This window comes from Tamandua tetradactyla, chromosome 6 (genome assembly GCF_023851605.1).
Source record: "Tamandua tetradactyla isolate mTamTet1 chromosome 6, mTamTet1.pri, whole genome shotgun sequence".
Taxonomy (NCBI): Eukaryota; Metazoa; Chordata; class Mammalia; order Pilosa; family Myrmecophagidae; genus Tamandua; species Tamandua tetradactyla.
The window spans coordinates 123,892,090-123,913,039 of record NC_135332.1 but is presented as its reverse complement, the minus strand read 5'-3'; the positions used below and the strand labels follow the sequence as shown (position 1 = coordinate 123,913,039).

Sequence of the window (20,950 nt, the reverse complement as noted above, 5' to 3'; positions counted from 1 at the left end):
CACACACCCATAATTTTTTTACTGACCCATTTTAGAGGAAGTTGCAATATATCATGGCCTTCTAGCTGTAAATACTTCAGTTTGTTTTTCCTAACAAGAAGGATATGCTGTTATATAATCATAGTAGAGTTATCAACTTCAGTAAATTTAATATTGATAACAGTAAGTACTTTTTCAAATCTACCGTTGCATTCCAATTGTCCTCAACTAACCAATAATGTCCTTTATAGAATTTCTTTTTCCCTTTAGTACAGAATCCAGGCTTCAATCAGATACGATCCTTAGTTGTCATTAGTTTCCTTTAATGTGGATCATTTCACAGCCTTTCTTTGTCTTTTATGACATTGACATTTTTGAAGAGTTCAGGACTCCCCACCCCCTTTTATCTTTTAAATAGAACCTTCCTCATTTTGAATTTGTTTGATGTTTCCTCCTGGTTAAATTAAAGTTATGCATTCCCAGCCAGAATCTTGCGTAGGTCGAAGTTTTGCCTTGTCCATCGCCTCTCATTAGTAAGGATAAGCTTGATCATCAGTCCACGTGTGTCCAATTTCTCTGCCGTATGGTTACTGTATTTCCCCTTGTGACAAATAATCTGTGAGGAGGCTCTTTATGACCATGCAAATATCTTGCTCTTGATAAAAATCTCTCCACAGTTTAACATCCATTGATGATTCTTGTGCTAATTTTTATGATGATGGTCTGTACTTGGCATTCTTCAGTAAGAGTCTTCCTTCTCCCTACATATTTATTTATCCATTTGCCAACCTCATGGATTCCTAGTTTTTCAGGGCCCCTTCAGATAAATTTTGCATGTTGTATAGTTTTAAAATCAGACTGTCCCTTAAAAATGCCCTTCAAGTTTGGGACATATTTGAGTGTGTATAAATAGGCAGACAGAAACTTAATTTTCTTTATGGTCATTTGTACCTACTCCCATTTGCGTTTGCAATAATGTGAGTTATCTAATCTGTTACTACTCTGCAGTTACTAAATTACACTGAGTTGATTTCTTAGCTGCCTGAGCACTCCCTCTTCTGGCAATGCAGTGCCTGAGCACTTTTCTGGGTTTGTATTTCTCTCTTCTCTCTCTCCCCCCCCCAGTTGTTACACAAATATGGATCTACAGACAGTTTTGGAACGTGCTTTATTTATTAAATGTATCAAGAATATCTTTCCATGTTAAAAAATATATATGTGTATAACATCTTATTAGTGTTTGCATAATTTTCTGTTCCATGCATGTTCTATTTTGATTTAAATAATCCATTTTTATTAGGTTTTTGTATTGTTTATTTTTCTATTTTACGTAGCACTAAAATGAACATCCCTTGGGTATTTATCATTTGTATATGATTTATTAAATAGAGCTTGGCAAATGGGGGGAATTTAACAGGCAAAAATATAGGGAAAGTCAGCTTTAGTTGAGAAAATTGTCTAGACAGAGTTTATGATGTGCTCCAGAAACTGAGAAATCATGTTTGGCTGAGTCATGGTACGGGGATAGTGGGAAATATGGTTGGGAGGTAGTGGCATAGGACTCTTTCTCTTGAAAGGGGAGGATCCGCTTCCAATCATAAGTGAAACAGAACAGAGACTTACTCATTTCGTAGCTGGGAAGCACAGGGGTAGCTTGGATTTAAGAGTTCAGCTGTTGCTGGCCCATCTTTTAGCTGTTTCTGTTTCTCCTTCTGCCCCTCCCAGTCTCAGCACTGATTAGCTCTGGTTCTCTCCCCTTTTGGCATGAGGAGGGAAGGAGTGCTGGCCCTCCACACCCACATCCAGCAGCTCAGGGTACAGGGGTGAGCTGCTCTTGTCCACCACCCATAAACGTCAGAAAGGGCCTCTGATTGGCTTGGTGTGGTCAGTAGGTGTAGACGTCTACCCTCAGGCCATCCCCTGTGAATGAGGGTGTGGAATGTCCACAGGGACCAGATCTGAAGCCCAGGCCCACCCTAAAGCCAGGGACAGGTGCAAACAGTGACACACTCCCACCTGAGGCCCCTGTGGAACAGGTGAATTGGAATCCCTCAATGGAAAGAGGATGCTAAATAGACAAAACAGGAAATCAGAGTATGGTTGGGCCTGGTCTCTATTCCTACAGCACTCCAGGTGAGCCTGAGGTGGGTGTGGTCAGGTGTGGTCAGGTGTGGTGAATGACAGGAGGAAAGAGGGAAAAGAGGAAAGCCCATTCTGTGTATTGGAGGGCCCACTAAGGACTGGGGATTCTTCCTCTGATGGCAGGCCTGGGTCACTCAGGTACGGGGACTTCAGAGATAGTGATATCTTGGGAAAAACGGAACAGGCTGTGTAATAAAACCAGAAACAGTCTTGTGCATGTTGATTTTGAAGTACCCTTGGAAGAACATGTGGAAATGTCCAGCAGGGTACTTTCATGGGCCAAGTAAATAGTCCACAGCCAGAAGTACTAAGACTCATGTGAAGAAAAAGAGCTGCCTCTGGTACAAAGGCTCCCTCTTGCCTGGACTGTACCAGCAACCTTTTTGAGTCTCCTCCTCATCCTATACACACCATTTCCACAGTTATCTTTGTTAAAACTTTTTATCCTCTCCTTGCCTGGTTTGAAAACATTCAGTGTTGGGAGTGCAAGGGTAGTAGTTCAGTGGTAGAATTCTCGCCTGCCCTGTGGAGACCCATGTTCCATTCCTGCCCATGTACTTTCCCAAAACAGACAAAAGAAACCAATACAAACAAAAAATTCAACAGATGGTGCTGCAATAATGGGATACTCACATGAAAGAAAGAATGGAATGTAATTCTGCCATGCAGCACACACACAAACATTCAGTGTTGGCTTTGGTTTTCTTTTCTTTTTGGTTGGTTGATTTTGTGTGTGTGTGTGCACATTTTGCACAGTTTGGATTATATTCAATGTAAATGTTTCTTATTCAAGTCCCTTAGTGGTCAGTCCCCACGCTACATTGCCGTTTCTACTTTTCTCAACTCCCTTTGTCTGTGAATCTTTACTTAGCTGAATTTTTGCCATCCCATTAATGCATCCCAAGCTTCCTCCCTTGGTTTTCTCTTCCCACCTTTCTAATGCCAGGATGTCTGACTGGGATCTGACTAGAGAAATTGACAATTACAGCTGGTCAGAGAAGCAGGATGTTATACAGCAATTCTAAGATTACTCCTAAGTAGATAGAATAAAAATGCTAGACATCTCTTAGACTCTAAAGCCCCAGTTATAAGACATTTGATGCCTGTATAAGCCCTTCTGTGTTTTTTCATTCCACTTGTGAGCATGCGCCACAATAGAGAGCTCAGAGCCTGCCTTGGAGGGGAGAACGTGAAGGGAGGGAGGGACACAGAGGGCCGGTCGGCAGGCACCACCCAGTTAGCGCGCTGCTGCTGCTGGGAATCAGACTCAGGAGAAGAGGGTGGGTGGGGAGGGTGCTAGGAATGAATGTACTTGGCAAGCCAAAAAGAGGTGGCATTTCATGCCGAGGGTGCAGCATGGATGACAGCACTGAGGCGTAGAGACATGGAATTTTTGAGGGATGATCAGAAGTTTGGAGGTGGCTGTGACTTGCGCTGTGTGTGTGTGTCTGTATTAATTACCTCTAAAACCTTTGGCTCTGGGAAGAAGAACTGGGAAAATGCTTTTTCCTACTGGTTATTTTGTGACGGAATGCAGGGAGACTCTGGAGGGGGCTCAGGAGCCCAGTCACCAAACAGTAGTCCAGAAACATAACTACAGGTCCTGCCCTATCATAGTAAGAGACACTGTGGATTCCAAGAAATCAGGCAGTTCACTCTTTTCAAATAACAAAAAAAGATATTCTGTTGCTGAATATGGAAGGAACATTCGTAGTTTCCCAAATTTTGGTATCTTTTAGGAGAAAAATACAGATGGATTTTTTGGTTAAAAATAAAATTATAAAAAAGGTGTAGTTTTGCTAAAAACAGAGTACAGCCAGTGATCTGTACACTTTGGATGATTTATATGGTGTGTGAATATATCTCAATAAAATTGCAATAAAAAATAGAGTACAGCGTAAGACTAATAGGAAAATATAGAATATGAATCTTGAGATGAATGTAGAAATATCTTGTTGCTTGTATGTTTTGTATGCTAGATACAGATTTTTTTTTAATGCTTAAAATATAACCAGGTTGCATATTTACTTATAATCCAGGGTGAGGATATTGCGTTCCCTTTTTATCAGGTAAATTTGAAAAGGGAGAACACTGCCTTTTTGTTGTTGTTATGTGGGAAAAACTGTTGCCCACCGAAGGAGGCCCACCTTTGTTTTTACCTCCTTAATATTAGCTGTACCATTTGTGTAAAACCAGTAGCAACTGCAAGGACCCGCATGTGAGCAAACGCTCTATTTAGTTTAGAAAACTTCTGCTCATTAAGTGACTATTAAATTTTTTTATTATTTTTTATTTATTTTTTGCTTGGGCAGGCACTGGAATCAAACGTGGGTCTCTGGCATGGCAGGTGAGAATAAGTGACTTTTAAATGTTGTTTTACAAGCTAACCGTGGCCCACTCACTACAGTTCATGCTGTGCAAAGGCAAACCCGTTTTTCCTCTGTTTGCACAGGGGTTTATTACAGCACCTGCCATGGGCTTAGTTACACAATTAAGGGGCAGGAATACCTGTAACCTTACTTTCAACGTTGATTCTTTTCTTCTCAATACATGGAATGACATCATCTTTCCAGAAAAGGAAAGGAGAGAGACAAATTGAACTGTTCAGTGCAGATTCTACTTTAGCTGAAATAACAAGGGAAATATTGTTTTATTTCTGTACCAAGTTATCCTTAGAAAGCTGATTGCTAAACAGGAAAGTCTGGCTTTCAGAATTCTACTGTAATCCAGGGTGGAAAAAAAGTATCAACCAGATGGCATTTGTGGGAGATTACTGACTCGTAATCCTTCCTTGTCCTAGAAGATTAAGCCTGCCCTAATGTAGTTGTGGTCAGCTGACTGGTTGAAAAGAAAATAAATTGTAGTTTCTTGTGACTCTGCTAGGGTCTGGCTTTGCTTGGACTGCTTGTACGTCCAGGTGATATTGCAGAACCTGGCCTTCTTTTGTTTGCTGAAGAAGGCTCCCCTCCCCTGCCAGGTTGATCATTGTTGATCGAAATTAACTGCAGGTGGTGAATAGAGCCCTTCCTAAGATTGTTTGGGGCAAGTCATTTATTAAACAAGCCTGCCCTGTCTGCTTGTCCTGAGGGCGTGAAGGCTGCTGGAAGGAGTTGGCGAACTTGGGACTGGGAAGGCAGGTTCTTTAAGCCCTGGGGGGGATTTCCTCAACAAAGTTGCCCCATACAGTGAACTGAGAGAATATGACCTACGCGGGACTCAGATGAAGAATGATACCAGGCAGTTCCAGAGCCATGCATTCCGTGTTTGTCCTTAACGGATTATAGAGAAATGGATTTATATGAGGACTACAAGTCGCCATTTGATTTTGACAAAGGAGTGAACAAAAACTATCTCTACTTATCTCCTAGTGGAAATTCATCTCCACCTGGATCACCTACTCTTCAGGAAAGTGGTAATTCCTATTTTTGTAAAATTAAGTTTGCTGTAATAAACTCTTGATGTAACTTGGGGTTTGCCCAGCTTTAAAATTATTAGTGTTAAGATATGCCGTGTTGCTGTGTTGAAATTAGTTAACAAAGCTGTTAGGTTCACAGTAGAGGGAGAGATGGCTCATTAACTGTAATATATGTATGATGGGAACTTTGATATTTGAAGTTAGTTTTTTATATAGGCATTAGAGGTTCTCTGATCACTTTGAGTTCAGTGAGCTGGTAACAAGGAGAAATCTGAAGACTTGTTTCCAGTCACGTGGGTAATACTTTTTTTAAAATTATTTTCTTAATTTTTTTAAATAACAACAAACAGACATGAACATTCTTACCTTATGATCATTCCATTCTTAGTATATAATCAGTAACTCACAATATCATCGTATAGTTGTGTATTTATCATCATGATCATTTCTTAGAAAATTTGCATCAATTCAGAAAAACAAGTAAAAAGAAAAAGAAAAAAACTCATACATACCATACCCCTTGCCCATCCCTCTCATTGACCATCTACCCAATATATTTTAGCCTTTGTTTCCCCTATTTTTTCCTATACCCCTTACCCTTCCCTTTCATTGATCACTAGCATTTCAATCTACTAAATTTATTTGAACATTTGTTCTCACTATTATTTATTTTTAATCTATGTGTTTTACTCATCTGTCCATACCGTAGATAAAAGGAACATCAGACACAAGGTTTTCACAATCACACAAATTGTGAAAGCTATATTGTTATACAATCATCTTCAAGAAACATGGCTACTGGAACACAGCTCTACGTTTTCAGGCACTTCCCTCTAGTCTCTCCAATATAAAACTAAAAAAGTGATATCTAAATAATGTGTAAGAATAACCTCTAGGATAATCACTTGACTCTGTTTGAAATTTCTCAGCCATTGACATTTTATTTTATCTCATTTCTCTCTTCCCTCTTTTTGTTGAGAAGGTTTTCTCTGTCCCTTGATGCTGAGTCTCAGCTCATTATAGGATTTCTGTCCCATGTTGCCAGGAAGGTTCACATCTCTGGGAGTCATGTCCCATGTAGAGAGGGGAAGGGCAGTGAGTTTGCTTGTCATGTTGGCTGAGAGAGAAAAAGAGAGAGAGAGAGAGAGAGAGAGAGAGAGAGAGAGAGAGGTCACATCTGAGCAACAAAAGAGGTTCTCTTGGGGGTGACTCTTAGGCCCAATTTTAAGTTGGCTTAGCCTATCCTTTGTGGGGATAAGTTTCATATGAACAAAGCACATAGGTAATTCTTGAAGCCTCCCCTGAGTTTCTTTTTCTCCCCTCATTTTTTCTCCTTGATAAAATGAGGCTTAAGTCTCTGTAGTATTACTGAATTTAAGTGCTGATGAATACTCCTGAATTTTGTTCTGGAACACTGAAATGGTATACATAAAGTCAGGATTTAAAAAAATATATGAAGGTAGGATTATTTTTTTAATAGAAAAACTCAAAATTGCCATGCCTGTGGAAGCAGTATTCCTTCCTGAGGGCCACCAGGCGGCTGCTCTGAAGGCCAGGGGCGAACCAGCGAGGGTCTTAGGGGAACCAGGCGGCACAAAGCAGGAAGCAGCCTTACAGTCACCCAGGCCGGTTCCCTCATTTTTCAGCTCGAGCTGGGAGATGTTTCAGTGACCTCTGTAACTTGCCGGAGAAGCAGCCAGGTTTTCATAGTCTTTTTTGTTTTTAAATTAATGAAGAACAGTCAAGTTTTGCTCTTTTAAAGCATGTATATTAGTAAATGAGAAGAATGGTAAAGGATGCAGCATAAAACCTAGCTGTAAATATTTTAGGTGTGTGTATTTGCTGACAGTGGGGAGTGGGCTAAAGCAACTATCTACTGGTTGTGGTTGGTAGCCACCTTTTGGGGGTACAGTTTGGATTTTCAGGACAAGGAAAATTTCTGAAAAATAACAGAGAAGGGGTTAGAGCTGGTCTTTAGAAGTTGGGGCTGGTAGGCAGCAGCTAGAAGCCTGATGGGGAGTCAGATTGCTAGAAAGCTTCTACCCGGATGCACTTTCCCTGTCTACATGGTCCACCTTGGGCCTCTGTAATAGAGTGGGCTGGAATCTTCCAGGTGCCCAGATTTTAAAGAGATGAGATCATGTATCTCACCTTCTAACTCCAATGTATAAGAAATGCTTTATTAAACAACAGTAAGGAAGTTAGAGCTCGATAAGAGAGTAAAGCCTCAAGTGACTAGGGGCCATGGAAAGCTTGAAGAAGACAGGTGTAGTCATAGGGTTTCAGGTGGACTTCTGTTGGACAGCTGTTGGTGATTCCCAGAAGGATTTAAGCTGCCTTGTAGTTCTCTTCCAGTCTCCTGCATCTCTGTCTCACCTCCTTTCACCTCTTACAGACATCGTGGCCTTCAGGTATTTTCTATTAAAACGAAGGCAATTGTAGCATAGGTTATTTCTCTAGGTGCATTTGAAGAATTAATGTCTCAATTCCAAGTAGTAGTCTGTAGGAGATGGGGGTCATGGAATTCAAAAGCAAATGAACAACAACTAGAAGCAAAGTCCACCTGTGCTCAGATTTAGTAGTTTGCTTTAACTGAAAAGGAGGTGGGAGAGAAGGTATTAACACAAACAGAAACCCCCATGAGTAGTCATCTAGTAAGAACTCTGCAATTCTAACATATCCAAATAAAAGCAGGTATCTAGAATAGTAATTACCAGTCTCTGTGTCCTGGGGGACAGGGACAAGGGCCTCTGCCCACCTCAGAGCGTGAGAAAAACTAATCTGTGTGAACATCAGGCTTGGAGCATAGATGGAATGAATGATATGTAGATGAATGAATAGCATCACCCTGTATTTGTGCTCTTTGTATTTATATGTAGAGGCTCCCAGATGGAGATACATTAAAAATACATTCAGAAGTTCGTGACACTTTTGGCCACTGTATTTACTTAATCTGCAGACAAGAAGTACCCCAAAAGGACTGATGTTAAAGGGAGTCCTACACAGAAAGGTTGGGAAACACTGATCTGAACAAGCATGTTCTTCAATATTTATCCCAAATGTCATATACAGCAAATAAGGAAGTAATGGAGCTGTAGGTGGGGCCGCCCCTAAGCAGCAGTTGGAGTAGAGAAGATGAGGTCCGGTGGCTGGAACAGAAATAGACTTTCAAATTCTTGGCTTTACCAGTATTCAGAAATGCCTTATACATTTTGACCCAGAAGCCTTATACATAAAAATATCTATGTAAAGCTGAAATAAAATTTATGAAACAGACGTTATCCTTACTATATATGATGTCCTCTGGGATTTTAAAGCTATTTTATTCCCTTTCTCTATTTAAAATGCTCATCTGGTGCTGCAGAATTGACTTCACATCTTTTTGTTTGAGAGATGCTGATTTAAAATAAATTTCAGAATTCGGAATATGAGCTCCATTGTAGGCATTATTTATCTCTCTTGCTCTCTCTCTCTTTTTTTTTCCCTCTTTCCTCAGCACCTGGAATAGTGCTGGAGTTCTGTACATCTACTGCTCAACAAATACTTGTTTCGTGAATGCATACATGAGTGAATGAAACTAGGAAGGATTAATTCATACTGTAGTTCTTTTTACAGATGTGAAAATTAGGACCAAGAGAGGTGTTGTGAGGTCCCCAAATCAGAGAGTTTAGCAGCTACCCTAAACTGGGACTATCACGCATCTGTCAATTTTCAAACTAGTTCTTTAAGAACAAAACAAAAACAACCCATACCATTTCAGCCTCTCTGGTAATGGACATTATAGAACATGTTAATCATTTAAGGCCTAACCTCTTTTTTGGTCATGGGTTTTAACGTGGGGGATGGTTTCTTGATTCTTTATGTATTGGTTGGACCTGAACTTTCCCTTCCACCTTATAGCCAGGTGATGTTCTTGTTTGCATTTCCTCTCCCATTCCTGAGCATCCATGAGAATAGTTTCCCAAATGCTATTTTCATAGAAACACTCTTTCTCTTAAGAATTTTCTAATATACAGGGCAGTGCAGCCCTGGTTTGTAGCACCTTTGGTTATTTCTAGTGATTTCAGGAAATATGAACAATTTAAACAGGTTACATTTTAAGTTAGTGCTGCCATATTTGAAACTAAACAAAGACTGAAAACTGAAACTGAAATTCCTTAGTTCGTAGTTCTTCTTTCCATTTGGTTTAACCTATTAAAATTTTTTACTCCCTGTCATTCCCACTTTTTTTTTAGGGATGCGATTATTGCTTTGAAATTTTCTTAATGATTGTCTTCACCTGATTCTGCTAGGCATTTAGCGGTCTCAATAGCAAACATATCTATGGTTTATAAAATCTCCTGATTCTTAGAGAGAAAATTTAAGGATGGAAGTTACTTTCTCTCTGGGGATCCCCAAATTTCTGCATGGCAGACATTTTTTTTTAAAATTTTTTTACTAATTAAAAAAAATTATAAGAAGCAAACATTTCCAATACATACACTCAGCAATTCACAATATCATCACATAGTTGCATATTCATCATCATCATCATTTCCCAGAACATTAGCATCAATTCAGAAAAAGTGATAAAAAGACAACAGAAAAATATAACAAACAGAAAAAAAATTTTTTTACAGGCCATACTCCTTACTGATCTCTTTCATTGATCACTAGCATTTCAATCTAAATCTATTTTAACATTTGTTCCCCCTATTATTTATTTTTATTCCATATGTTCCTCTCATCTGTTGACAAGGTAGATAAAAGGAGCATCAGACACAAGGTTTCCACAATCACACAGTCACATTGTGAAAGCTATATCATTATACAATCATCATCAAGAAACATGGCTACTGGAACACAGCTCTACATTTTCAGGCAGTTCCCTCCAGCCTCTCCATTACATCTTGGGTAACAAGGTGATATCTACTTAATGCATAAGAATAACCTCCAGGATAACCTCTCGACTCTGTTTGGAATCTCTCAGCCATTAACACTTCATCTCTTTTCACTCTTCTCCCTTTTGGTTGAGAAGGTTTTCTCAATTCCTTGATGCTGGGTCTCAGCTCATTGTAGAATTTTTCTCAGTCCCTTGATGCTGAATCTCAGCTCATTCTGAGATTTCTGTCCCACGCTGCCAGGAGGATCCACACCCCTGGTAGTCATGTCCCATGTAGACAAGGGGAGGGTGGTGAGTCTGCTTGCTGTGTTGGCTGGAGAGAGAGGCCACATCTGAGCAACAAAAGAGGTTCTCTTGGGGGTGACTCTTAGGCTTAATTTTAAGTAGGCTTGACCTATCCCCTGTGGGGTTAAGTTTCATATGAACAAACCCAAAGACTGGGGACTCAGCCTATAGCTTTGGTTGTCCACACTGCTTGTGAGAATATCAGGAATTCAACTTGGGGAAGTTGAGATTTCCCCCATTCTCACCATTCCCTGAAGGAGACTTTGCAAATACTTTTCCACTCACTGATCAAATCACTCTGGGATTCATTGGGGCATCACTCTGTACAAACCAACAAAATCTCATCTTACCCAAGGTTCCGTGTACTTATGTTGTTCAACCAAGCTATCTATGTAAGTTATATTAGGAAATGCACTAGTCAAAATATAGATTTGTACCAAATAAACATTTTTTGCTTTAGTCTTACACATTAGTTGAAATTTTAAAATATTAAGTACCATCTATTTTCAGCACCCTGAAGTAATGCCATTCCTTTGTTCTTCCTCGTGCAAAAACATTTTTTAAATTTGTACATTTAGTCACTATCATTATACACTCTAGGCATTCCTAGATTACACCCTCTCAATCTTTATCGTCTTTCTTTGTGATTTCATTTATGCCCCAGCCCTCCTCCCTCTATCATTCTCATATGCAGCTTCATTCAGTGTTTTAACATAATTGTATTACAGTTAGGTAATATTGTGCTGTCCATTTCTGAGTTTTTATATTCAGTCCTTTTGCACAATCTGTATCCCTTCAGCTCCCATTACCCAATATCTTACCCTATTTCCATCTCCTGATGATCTCTGTTACCAAGGAGATATTCCAAGTTTATTCACTAATGTCAGTTCATATCAGTGAGACCATACAGTATTTGTCCTTTTGTTTCTGGCTAATCACACTCAGCATAATGTCCTTAAGGTCCATTCATGTTGTTACATACTTCATAACTTTATTCTCTCTTACAGCTGCATAATATTCCATCTTATGTAAATGTCGCAGTTTGTTTAGCCAACTGTCTGTTGATGGACATTTTGGCTGTTTCCATCTCTTGGTAATTGTTAATAATGCTGCTATAAACATTGTGGTGTGTAAATGTCCATTTGTGTCCTTGTCCTCGTGTCCTTTGAGTAGAGACAGCATATAGATGGGTCCTGTTTTTTTAATCCATTCTGCCAGACTATGTCTTTTGATTGGAGAGTTTAATCCATTAACATTCAGTGTTATTACTGCATGGGTAGTACTTTCTTCTACTGTTTTGCCTTCTGGATTTTATACATCATATCTAATTTTCCTTCTTTTTACTTTTACTCATAGTCTTCCTTTCTACACTCTTCTCCACAGCTCTCTCTTCTGTCTTTTTGTATCTGTCTCTAGTGCTCCCTTTAGTATTTCTTGCAGAGCTGGTCTCTTGGTCACAAATTCTCTCAGTGATTTTTTGTCTGAAAATGTTTTAATTTCTCCCTCATTTTTGAAGGACAATTTTGCTGGATATAGAATTCTTGGTTGGCAGTTTTTCTCTTTTAATAATTTAAATATATCATCCCACTGTCTTCTCGCCTCCATGGTTTCTGCTGAGAGATCTACGTATAGTCTTATTGGGCTTCCCTTGTATGTGATGGATTGCTTTTCTCTTGCTGCTTTCAAGATTTTCTCTTTCTCTTCGACCTCTGACATTCTGATTGGGAAATGTCTTGGAGTATGTCTGTTTGGAGCTGTTCTCCTTGGGGTACACTGCACTTCTTGGATCTGTAATTTTAAGTCTTTCATAAGAGTTGGGAAATTTTCAGTGATAGTTTCCTCCATTAGTTTTTCTCCTCCTTTTCCCTTCTCTTCTCCTTCTGGGACACCCCACAACACGTATATTCATGTGCTTCATATTGTCATTCAATTCCCTGAGTCCCTGCTCATATTTTTCCATATTTTTCCCTATATTTTCTTTTTCTTGTTGGATTTCAGATGTTCCATCCTCTAGTTCACTAATTTTGTCCTGCCTCTTGAAATCTACCATTGTAGGTTTCCATTGTTTTTTTCATCTCTTCTTCTGTGTCTTTCATTCCGATAAGTTCTGTGATTTGTTTTTTCAGACTTTGTTTCTTCTTTTTGTTCTTTCCTTGCCTTCTTTATATCCTCACTCAATTCATTGATTTGGTTTTTGATGAGGTTTTCCATGTCTGTCCGTACATTCTGAATTAATTGTTTCAGCTCCTGTATCTCATTTGAATTGTTGATTTGTTCCTTTGACTGGGCCATATATTCAATTTTCCTAGTGTGATTTGTTTTTTTTTGCTGGCATCTAGGCATTTAATTACCTTAATTAGTTTATTCTGAAAATTGCTTTCACTTCTTTTACCTAGGGTTTTCTTGCTGGATGAATTTGTTGTCTGTCTGTTCTTTGACATTCCGTTCAGCTTTATCTGGACCTTTAGCTTAAGTTTTGTTTAACAGAGAAGAATTTTTCAGTTCTTGTTTTCTTGTTTCTTGACCTGCTTGTGTGGTGCCCTTCCCCCACACACACTTAGGAGCATCTGCTTAGATATAGACCCTAGCCAGATTTTCCCAGACCAAACTGGCCTATCAGGAGGAAAGAGTCACCTGTGTCGGTTTTCCCTGAGGGTGAGACTCAGCAGGTTGAAAGACTTTCCTATGAAATCTCTGGGCTCTGTTTTTCTTATCCTGCCCAGTATGTGGTGCTTGTCTGACTGCAGGTCCCACCAGCATAAGATGATGCTGTACCTTTAACTTTGGCAGACTCTCCCTGCTGGGGGCATGGTGGAGACAGAGAAGAGGTTGTAGGCTGATTTTAATGGCTTCAAATTACCAAGGCCTGGTGTCTGAATTCCTTGATGGAGGGATTCCACCTGAGTTGGGCTTCACCTCTCCCCTGGGGAAGGCACAAGCTCCAGATAAGCCCCCAACAGAGCTCACTTCTGCCTATGCCTGGGGCAATTGCAGCCTGAAAAGTCCTGCCGCTGTATCCAGAGGCAGTCAAGCCTTTGTAGATACACAGCCACATAAACCTCTGTTTCCTTCTTTTTTTTTTTTCCCCCCCCTTTTTCTGTCAGTCCTGCCCCCTTGGTACCCGGGCAAAAATGAGCAACCTCCACTTTGATCAGGTTCATCTAAGCTGGGGGCCTATTTTTAGTAGTCAGAATTTGTTAATTAGTTCCACAATTGGCATTTGATTGTGCCCAGTCCCTGCTGCTGGTAAAGTCCTTTCCTTTTCCCTCTGGGAAGCGACCTGTGGCGGAGGGGTGCCGGCCGCCACAGCTTTGGGGACTCACGGTTTTGGGGGGTGCTCGCAGCCGGTCCAGCTGGTCCAGACTGGGGTATGCTGTGTATCTGGTCACTATGGTGGCTCCAGCAGCTGTTCTGTACTGTTTCTGGTTATTTAGTAGTTGTTCTCCATGGCAGACCTTTTAGCCCTTTGTGGTGTGCCTCAATTACTAGAATTATGCTTGATGGGGTGGGACGTAGAGCTAAAGTAATTGACTGAAGATTTTGTTTTCTCTGTTTTTAAAGATAAAAGAGGTTTAAGGGTCGGTTTCAGAATATCTAGAGAAAGTAGGTACGGCATTTGAAAATGCAAACGTGTTCTGCTTTGGTGATCTTTTCTTCTTTGACTCTTTCTGAAGTGAAGTTTGGAGACATGAGCCTTCTCCTTGGATATGGAAACTGACTCCTTTCAGAGGCTCTGCTTTTGTAGTTGAGTCCCAGGAATACTTTACCTGATCTGGCTCCCAAGCTTTCTTTTCCTTTTTTTGCCTTAATGCTGCCTCCCAACCCCCTAAGCCTGTTTCCTTTCCTCTTGAAAAGCTTTGACACTGCTCAGTTAATCTTGGGGTTCCTGGTCTTCCCCCCAAATGGAGTTTCCCCAGCTTCCTTGTTCCTTGCTGTCTCGATTGTGCATACTCATTTTCCTCACCATGGGCAAACACGGGGATATTGCCATCTTGAGAAATCTAAACTTTACTTGACCCTTGCTGCTGAATCCCTTTGTTATGAAGATAATCACTGTCAAACAGCAGGAATTAGCTGTTTGTGACCTTTTAGGTACTCTCTTGCCTTAAGCCAGGGGATCACAATCTGGAAGATTTTGTCCCTCTAGGCACATGTCTGGGGGGTGGGTGCTGCCCCTGGCATCTAGTGGATAGTGGCCTGGGTCGCTGCATAGAACAGCTCCTGCCACCAGCACCATCTGTCCCAGAATGTCCGTTGTGCTGCTCTGAGACACCTACCTCAAGTGGCTCTTTTGTCTTTAAGACCTCCTAAAGAGAACCACCTTCCTGTGGGAACCTCCAAATAGTCCTGTCACCTTTCCTGGGATTTTTCTACATCCGGAAACAGAATGAAGCACAGAGAGTGGGAGCCACAAACTCAGACTTATAAGGGAAAAATATTTTGTGATGCTTTTGGGTATTAAAGATATTTTGAACTACATGTTGTATCTTTCATAACTGTAGGTTTAAAGAGGTGGTAGGTGGGGGTGGGGAAGATATGTCCTCTTGTTTGTGCTTAAATAAAACAGTTTTAGAGACAGTAGTTTTTTTATTCCTACTCTGGTCTTAAAGCAGTTGTCGCCTCTTTGAAGATTGTATACGATTCATTATCCAGAGACGTTACTAGGAGTGGATTATACTTTAACAGATTCATTCTTGGGTCAACAGCATTAGCATTCAGACTAAAGAGCAGATATTTTAGACTCTTTTTCTGGCATGTTCTTCCCTCTTAGCTGAATTTTTTTTGGGCCAGCTGGCAACGTTTTCTTCCTTTTATAATGTCATTTGTGTCCCACTTGTACAACCATGGTGTGACTGTGTGCACAGTTTCTCTGTTAAATCAAGGTAGGCGATCTGCTCCAAATAGGAACAAGCTTTGGATAGATTATGTATGAGACAGAAGTTGTATTTCTTAGAAAGGTGGTAGGTCTTTTTTTAAATAGAAAACCTTTGTAGGTAAAAGTCATGAAGTGGGAATGCAGTGTCTAAAATAAAAAGCTAAAGATACAAGGGAAACGGTGAAAGGAGACCGGGTCCTAACCTTCCCTCTGCTGCTACCATAGCTGTGTACCTCCCACAACTTGGTTATCAGTCAGCCTTGCCGAGTGCCTGCTGTGCCTCAGACACTGTGCTCAGGCCGGTGACACCTGATTGGAACGCAGTGCTAACTGCTGCCAAGTTTCACCTCGCCCAGCGGACTGTGTCACAGTACAGTAGCACACACAGAGGTTGTTGTGCTCAGAGCCAGACCCTGTTTCTCAGTCTGTGTCATAGGGTTTGCAGAAAGCCGCCTAGTCACCCAAAACTGAGTTATTGAGATGAATGGGACTTGGAAGTAATAAGGAGGGGTTTCGGGCAGAGGAAAAAGCATATGCAAAGGTAAAAAACCGAGAGCATGTGCCTGTGGAGGGAGTGCGGGTTGGTAGATGTTGCAGGAGTAGGTAAGGTGAGGAGTAGTAGGTGGGCTCCAGATTGTAAAGAGCAATGAACTTTACTGGGAGCGGTTGAAGAATTGAAAGAAAGTGGGTGACATGGTCAGCGTATTTGAGAATGCCTGCTCTGGTGGCAGGATGGTGAATGATTTGGAGGAGACAGAGAACATCAGGGAACTTTGGGGGCAAGAGAAACGGAGAGAATCTGAAAGGCAGTTTTGAAATTGGAGGAGGGAAGAGAAGTAGAAGTCACAGAGAGGGAGATGGAGCTAAATCTTGGAAAAAGGAGAAAAAGCCAGGATGTGCACAGCCAGAAGGATCCGGGAGGGAAGATTTCAGCCTCAGGTAGCAGTAGGCTCTGCTGCCCCAGAGAAGTCAAGTGAGATAATGACCAAAAACACTGTCCTAGCTTGAAGGGACATGGGAGGGTCAGATGCTGGATTGCAGGCAATTGAAAAGTGAGGGGAGGTGAGGAAGTGATACCTGTGCACCAAGTTTCATAGAAGGGAAAAGAGGGAAAATGTCACTGCGAAATTAAGAATTAACACCTGATTATGATTACTGAATCATTATATGGAGGTTTGTCTTTCTGTTTTGTAGAATAGGCAGAAGTTAATACCTGGAATTACTGAAACTCAACCAGTCTCATCCTTGTTTATATACTTTGTATTGTAATGGTTGCTAGCCTGGCCTCAGCCTTGTGAATTCTTACTACTGTAATGGTTTGTGTAGCCTGGTCTCAGCCTTGGGTACGTTAACAGCTCCATCTCCTTATTTGAATCCATAAAAACCCTGAACTTCTTAGACTCTGGGAGACAGATTTTTGCTTTCCTGCTTTATGTGGAGCATTAAACCCTTGCTCTCTTTGAAGCCTGGTGTCGTGGATTGGCTGTTACAGGCAGAGAACCCACTGCTTTTGTTCTGGATCACAAAGAGCTGTGATGAGTCGTAGTGCCCATGAAAATGGGGGAAACAGCAGATCCTTATTGAACATCTAGTATGTGCCCATTCCTTATGTTTATTATCTTTCAAAAAATTCTCATAAAAATCCAAAGAGCTGGTGTAATACGTTCTTTTTATAAAGGGAGTGGGGCTCTTTGAGGATAAACATTTGGTCAAAGGTGCCCCAGCTTGTATGTGACTGAGCCAGTTTTTATATTCTTTCCTATCTAACATCAAAGTTCATGCTTGCCTTTTGCTATGCTTAAAAAAAAAAAACTCTGTCCTCAGTTTCCTCATGTTTATATAACAAAGAGTTTGAATTAAATGATCTAAAAGCTTTTCACATCTGAAATTATATGAAAGTAGCTTAAAAGACTTTACATTGATAATCATTGAAAGCTTTGAAGGGAAGCAGTGGGTCTTATTTGGAAAGAAGGTCAACAATGAGTGTGTTCTCCACTTCGGGGTGGCTTGGGACTGTATTTTCAGCACCCAAGCACAGGAGCCAGAGAGGTATTCACCAATCTCTGATTGTGGCTTAATTGTGGGTTCTAAATTTGTATAAAAAAGGCATTGCTTCTTTCTGTGGTTGAAATTTGCTGAAATATGTGGCTGTTGGGGCCTGAATCATGCACCCACAGAAGACACATTCACGTCCTCATGGGTGTGAACTCATTTTTAAATAGGACCTTTAAAGATGTTACTAGTTAAGGTAGACTCATTCAGGAATAGGATCTTCAGAGATGAGGCCACAGGGAATCAAGGTGGGCCCTAATTCAGTATGGCTGAAATCCTTATAAATAAAGGAAATTTGAACATAGTCAGTCAGTAGAAGTCAGAGGAAACCAGAGATGAGGCAGATGGCTTTGTGATGGAGGTGGAGATGCAAGCCATGGCACCCCAAGGTTTGTTACAAGTCAACTCCAGAATGCTACAGATTCCAAGAGAAATCATGGCCTAAGAACTTCATTTTGTACTTTCTAGCCTCCAAAACTGTGAGCCAATAAACTCCTGCTCTTTAAGCCAGTCTATTTTGGTATTAGTCATATAGCCCTGGCAAACTGAGATAGTGATAAAATGGGTGGCTTTGCATGGGAAAGTAAGAAAAAACTTCCTTTGATTAAATCTTGAACCAATAAATCATTCAAATAGAGCATTTATTAACCTTTACTCTGTCCCAGGTACTGTGAGTACTGAGATGAAAAGGAGGAGGATTAGGACTCCATAGTGTGGGACCAGGGAAATGTTTATGATGGATCGTCTTTTCCTGTTTTCCCTCACTCTGGGCTTGCCCACCTCTCCTTCTTCCCCACCATACTCACTCACATATTCTTCCACTTAAGCCAAGAAAGTGTAAGAACTTCATCTTCCTCCAATGACTTAGAAGTTCTCTGAAGTATCGTATTTCATCAAATCACAGATATCATAGATTGTAAGATGTACCATTACTCTTGTTCCATTAAGGAAAAAAATGCTGCCAGTTGAATGAAAAAGCAATACTTTGTCATCACTTAATGTTTAACATTATATGTTCATTGAAATTCTCTTAGAATATTTACACGCATATGTTGGCCAGGACACACCCCTGCCTATTTTAAAAGTAAAATAGTTGGTTTAAGTTTTCCCAAGACTTCCTCACACTCAGCTTTCCTTATCTGTACTGCTTTTCAACAATAATAAATGTCTTGTTTATTTATCTAACATGAAAAGTCTGTGATGCAGCCTTAAAAGAGAGATCTGCCATCAGGTCTGGGATTTCCTAAGCCAGCAACCCTGCATTTTACAAATTCGGAGCCTGCATGGCAAGTGATGAAACACAAGGCTGCAGTTGCTGCCCGGTTGACTGTACGATGCAGCTCGAGTTTGAAGATGTAAAATGTTTTTTTTAAATTGTATTTTAGGATTGACAGAGCCCACTCTGTCTCGTCCTCCCGCCCCAGTCCTGTCGCAGTGAGCTCAGGTCCTCTGACCTGGGCATCCAGCTGCCATCCAGTCTGTGGTCTCTGCGCTCTGCCCAGTCCAGTCCCTCTCCACGTTTGCTGCCAGAGGGAGTTTCCAAAAGGCTAGTCTGTACATGTCATTTCCCATCGCTTAACATTCTTTAGGGGAATCATGTGGAAATAGACAGGATCTGTTTGCACAGCTAGACAAATTAAGGAAGTGACTAAAATATTAATAATCAGATGGAGCAAATTATTACGAATTTTCAGTTAACTGGGCTTGATGATGATGTCTGTGGTTTAGTAAGCTGGGAAACCCATATGTTCTCTTACTCTTGTGAAGTAAAAAGTCACTGCGGAGAAGGATTTGGACCTCTGTTTCCTTCTGTGACTCGCCGTTTGACCTGCCTTCCTCCTAGTATTTCTCTTAAGAAAAAGCGAGAAGGAGCAAGAGTTTAGAGTTCAAAAGTTTTAATCTGGCCTCTGTGACTTTGGGCCAAGTTATTTAATCTCAGACTTTGGTTTCCTAATGGAGATAAATACTACTGCTCACAACACAGTGGCTAGTGGTGTAGACTTCAATAAATATTACTCATATTTTCTTCTCCTCTGTGTTATAAAAACATCAGAGGAGAATTTATCAGATTCTGGAGAAGAACATTGAAATTAATGATCAAATGAGATTTTGGGGGGATTATTTGTAGTTTCAAGAAATCTATATTTTAAAGAATTTCCCATTTCCCATCTTTCATGTTGTGAATCAGAAATTGATATGGTTTCTTCTCCAAAGGTAGACGTTCCCTGTGGTGTGTTCCCTTTTGATTTTTAAAAGACTTTGTTTCAATTTTCATTTCTTTCCCATTCAGTATCTTTTTATTTTTTTGTATGCTGTATGGCGGGGGTCACACTTCATTTGTTTCCATGTGAGTATCCCCTTACTGTAGTACCATTTGTTGAATTTTTGTTTGGAAAGTACATGGGCTGGAAATCAAACCCGGGTCCCCTGCATGGCAGGTGAGAATTCTACCACCAAACTATCCTCCCCACCATTCAGTATCTTTTAAAATCTTTCTTTTTTTTGCTTTATTACCTAATGCCATTTTCAAATGCCCAGATCTTTTAATGGGGGGGGGGGGGGTTGTTGGAGGAGACTGCATTTGACTTAAACCTCTCTGGATCTCAGTTTCCTCATCTGAAAAGTGGGAATAATAGTATTCTTTTGCATGGTGCTAGTGGAAGCTCAGATAATGACGAAGAAGCTCCTTGCCCAGCGGTGGTCAGTTAGGAGGTCAGCAGATGTGTTCTGGAGGCAGTGCTTACAGCTGGGGTGATTTTACGGTGGGCGCCTTGACTTTTGTAATCTCCATTTCCTTAACACACTTTCTGATCAGTCAGGAAAATGTCGAAGTTCTTTCTTCTAAAAGGTTAAAGTCTACCATTTCCCTACTACTGCATGGATTTCACCTCCAGTTACCTTATCACTGTATTACTGTATAACTCTTCTTTTACCTGCTTCTTTTATGCCTCAGCCTGCGTGCCAGTGAGGGCATCCTAAAACAGCTGTCATTGTGTTTAGTAACCTTCCATGTCTTCACATCGTCTACAAAACAAAATACAACGTCTTCAGCTGGATTTTTTTTTGTTTTAATTTTTATTAATAAAACCAATCAACATCCAATATGGACATTCTTTTTTTTCATCACATAGTTGTATATTCATCATCATGATCATTTCTTAGAACATTTGCATCAATTCAGAAAAAGGAATAAAAAGAAAACAGAAAAAAGTTCATACATACGATATCCCTTACCCCTCCCATTCATTGATCACTAGCATTTCAATCTACTAGATTTATTTTGACATTTGTTCCCCCTATTATTTATTTATTTTTAATC

The 20,950-nt window shown here is 40.4% G+C and overlaps 1 protein-coding gene and 2 long non-coding RNA genes across 5 annotated transcripts in view; 1 reads left to right on the top strand and 2 right to left on the bottom strand.

The window, feature by feature from the left end:
• The window catches only part of LOC143688771 (uncharacterized), a 33,350-nt gene extending 31,548 nt beyond the window's left edge, over window positions 1-1,802 (bottom strand). Inside the window, exon 1 of the long non-coding RNA XR_013178284.1 lies at window positions 1,603-1,802. This is a non-coding gene — a long non-coding RNA (uncharacterized LOC143688771). The remainder of the gene's footprint in view (window positions 1-1,602) is intronic.
• The window catches only part of TPD52 (tumor protein D52), a 115,618-nt gene that overhangs the window by 57,873 nt on the left and 36,795 nt on the right, over window positions 1-20,950 (top strand). The window contains exon 1 of one of the 3 annotated variants that reach the window (XM_077167058.1): window positions 5,056-5,533. The exons of the other annotated variants lie outside the window; for them this stretch is intronic. Coding sequence (XP_077023173.1) covers window positions 5,410-5,533 — 124 coding nt within the window. The 5' untranslated portion in view covers window positions 5,056-5,409. Of the gene's footprint in view, window positions 1-5,055; window positions 5,534-20,950 lie in introns of those variants that run through there. 3 annotated transcript variants of the gene reach the window in all.
• Window positions 6,422-20,950, bottom strand: part of LOC143688775 (uncharacterized) — a 61,195-nt gene continuing 46,666 nt past the window's right edge. Inside the window, exons 3-4 of the long non-coding RNA XR_013178287.1 lie at window positions 20,565-20,655; window positions 6,422-6,653 (exon numbers count right to left, since the gene is read on the bottom strand). This is a non-coding gene — a long non-coding RNA (uncharacterized LOC143688775). The remainder of the gene's footprint in view (window positions 6,654-20,564; window positions 20,656-20,950) is intronic.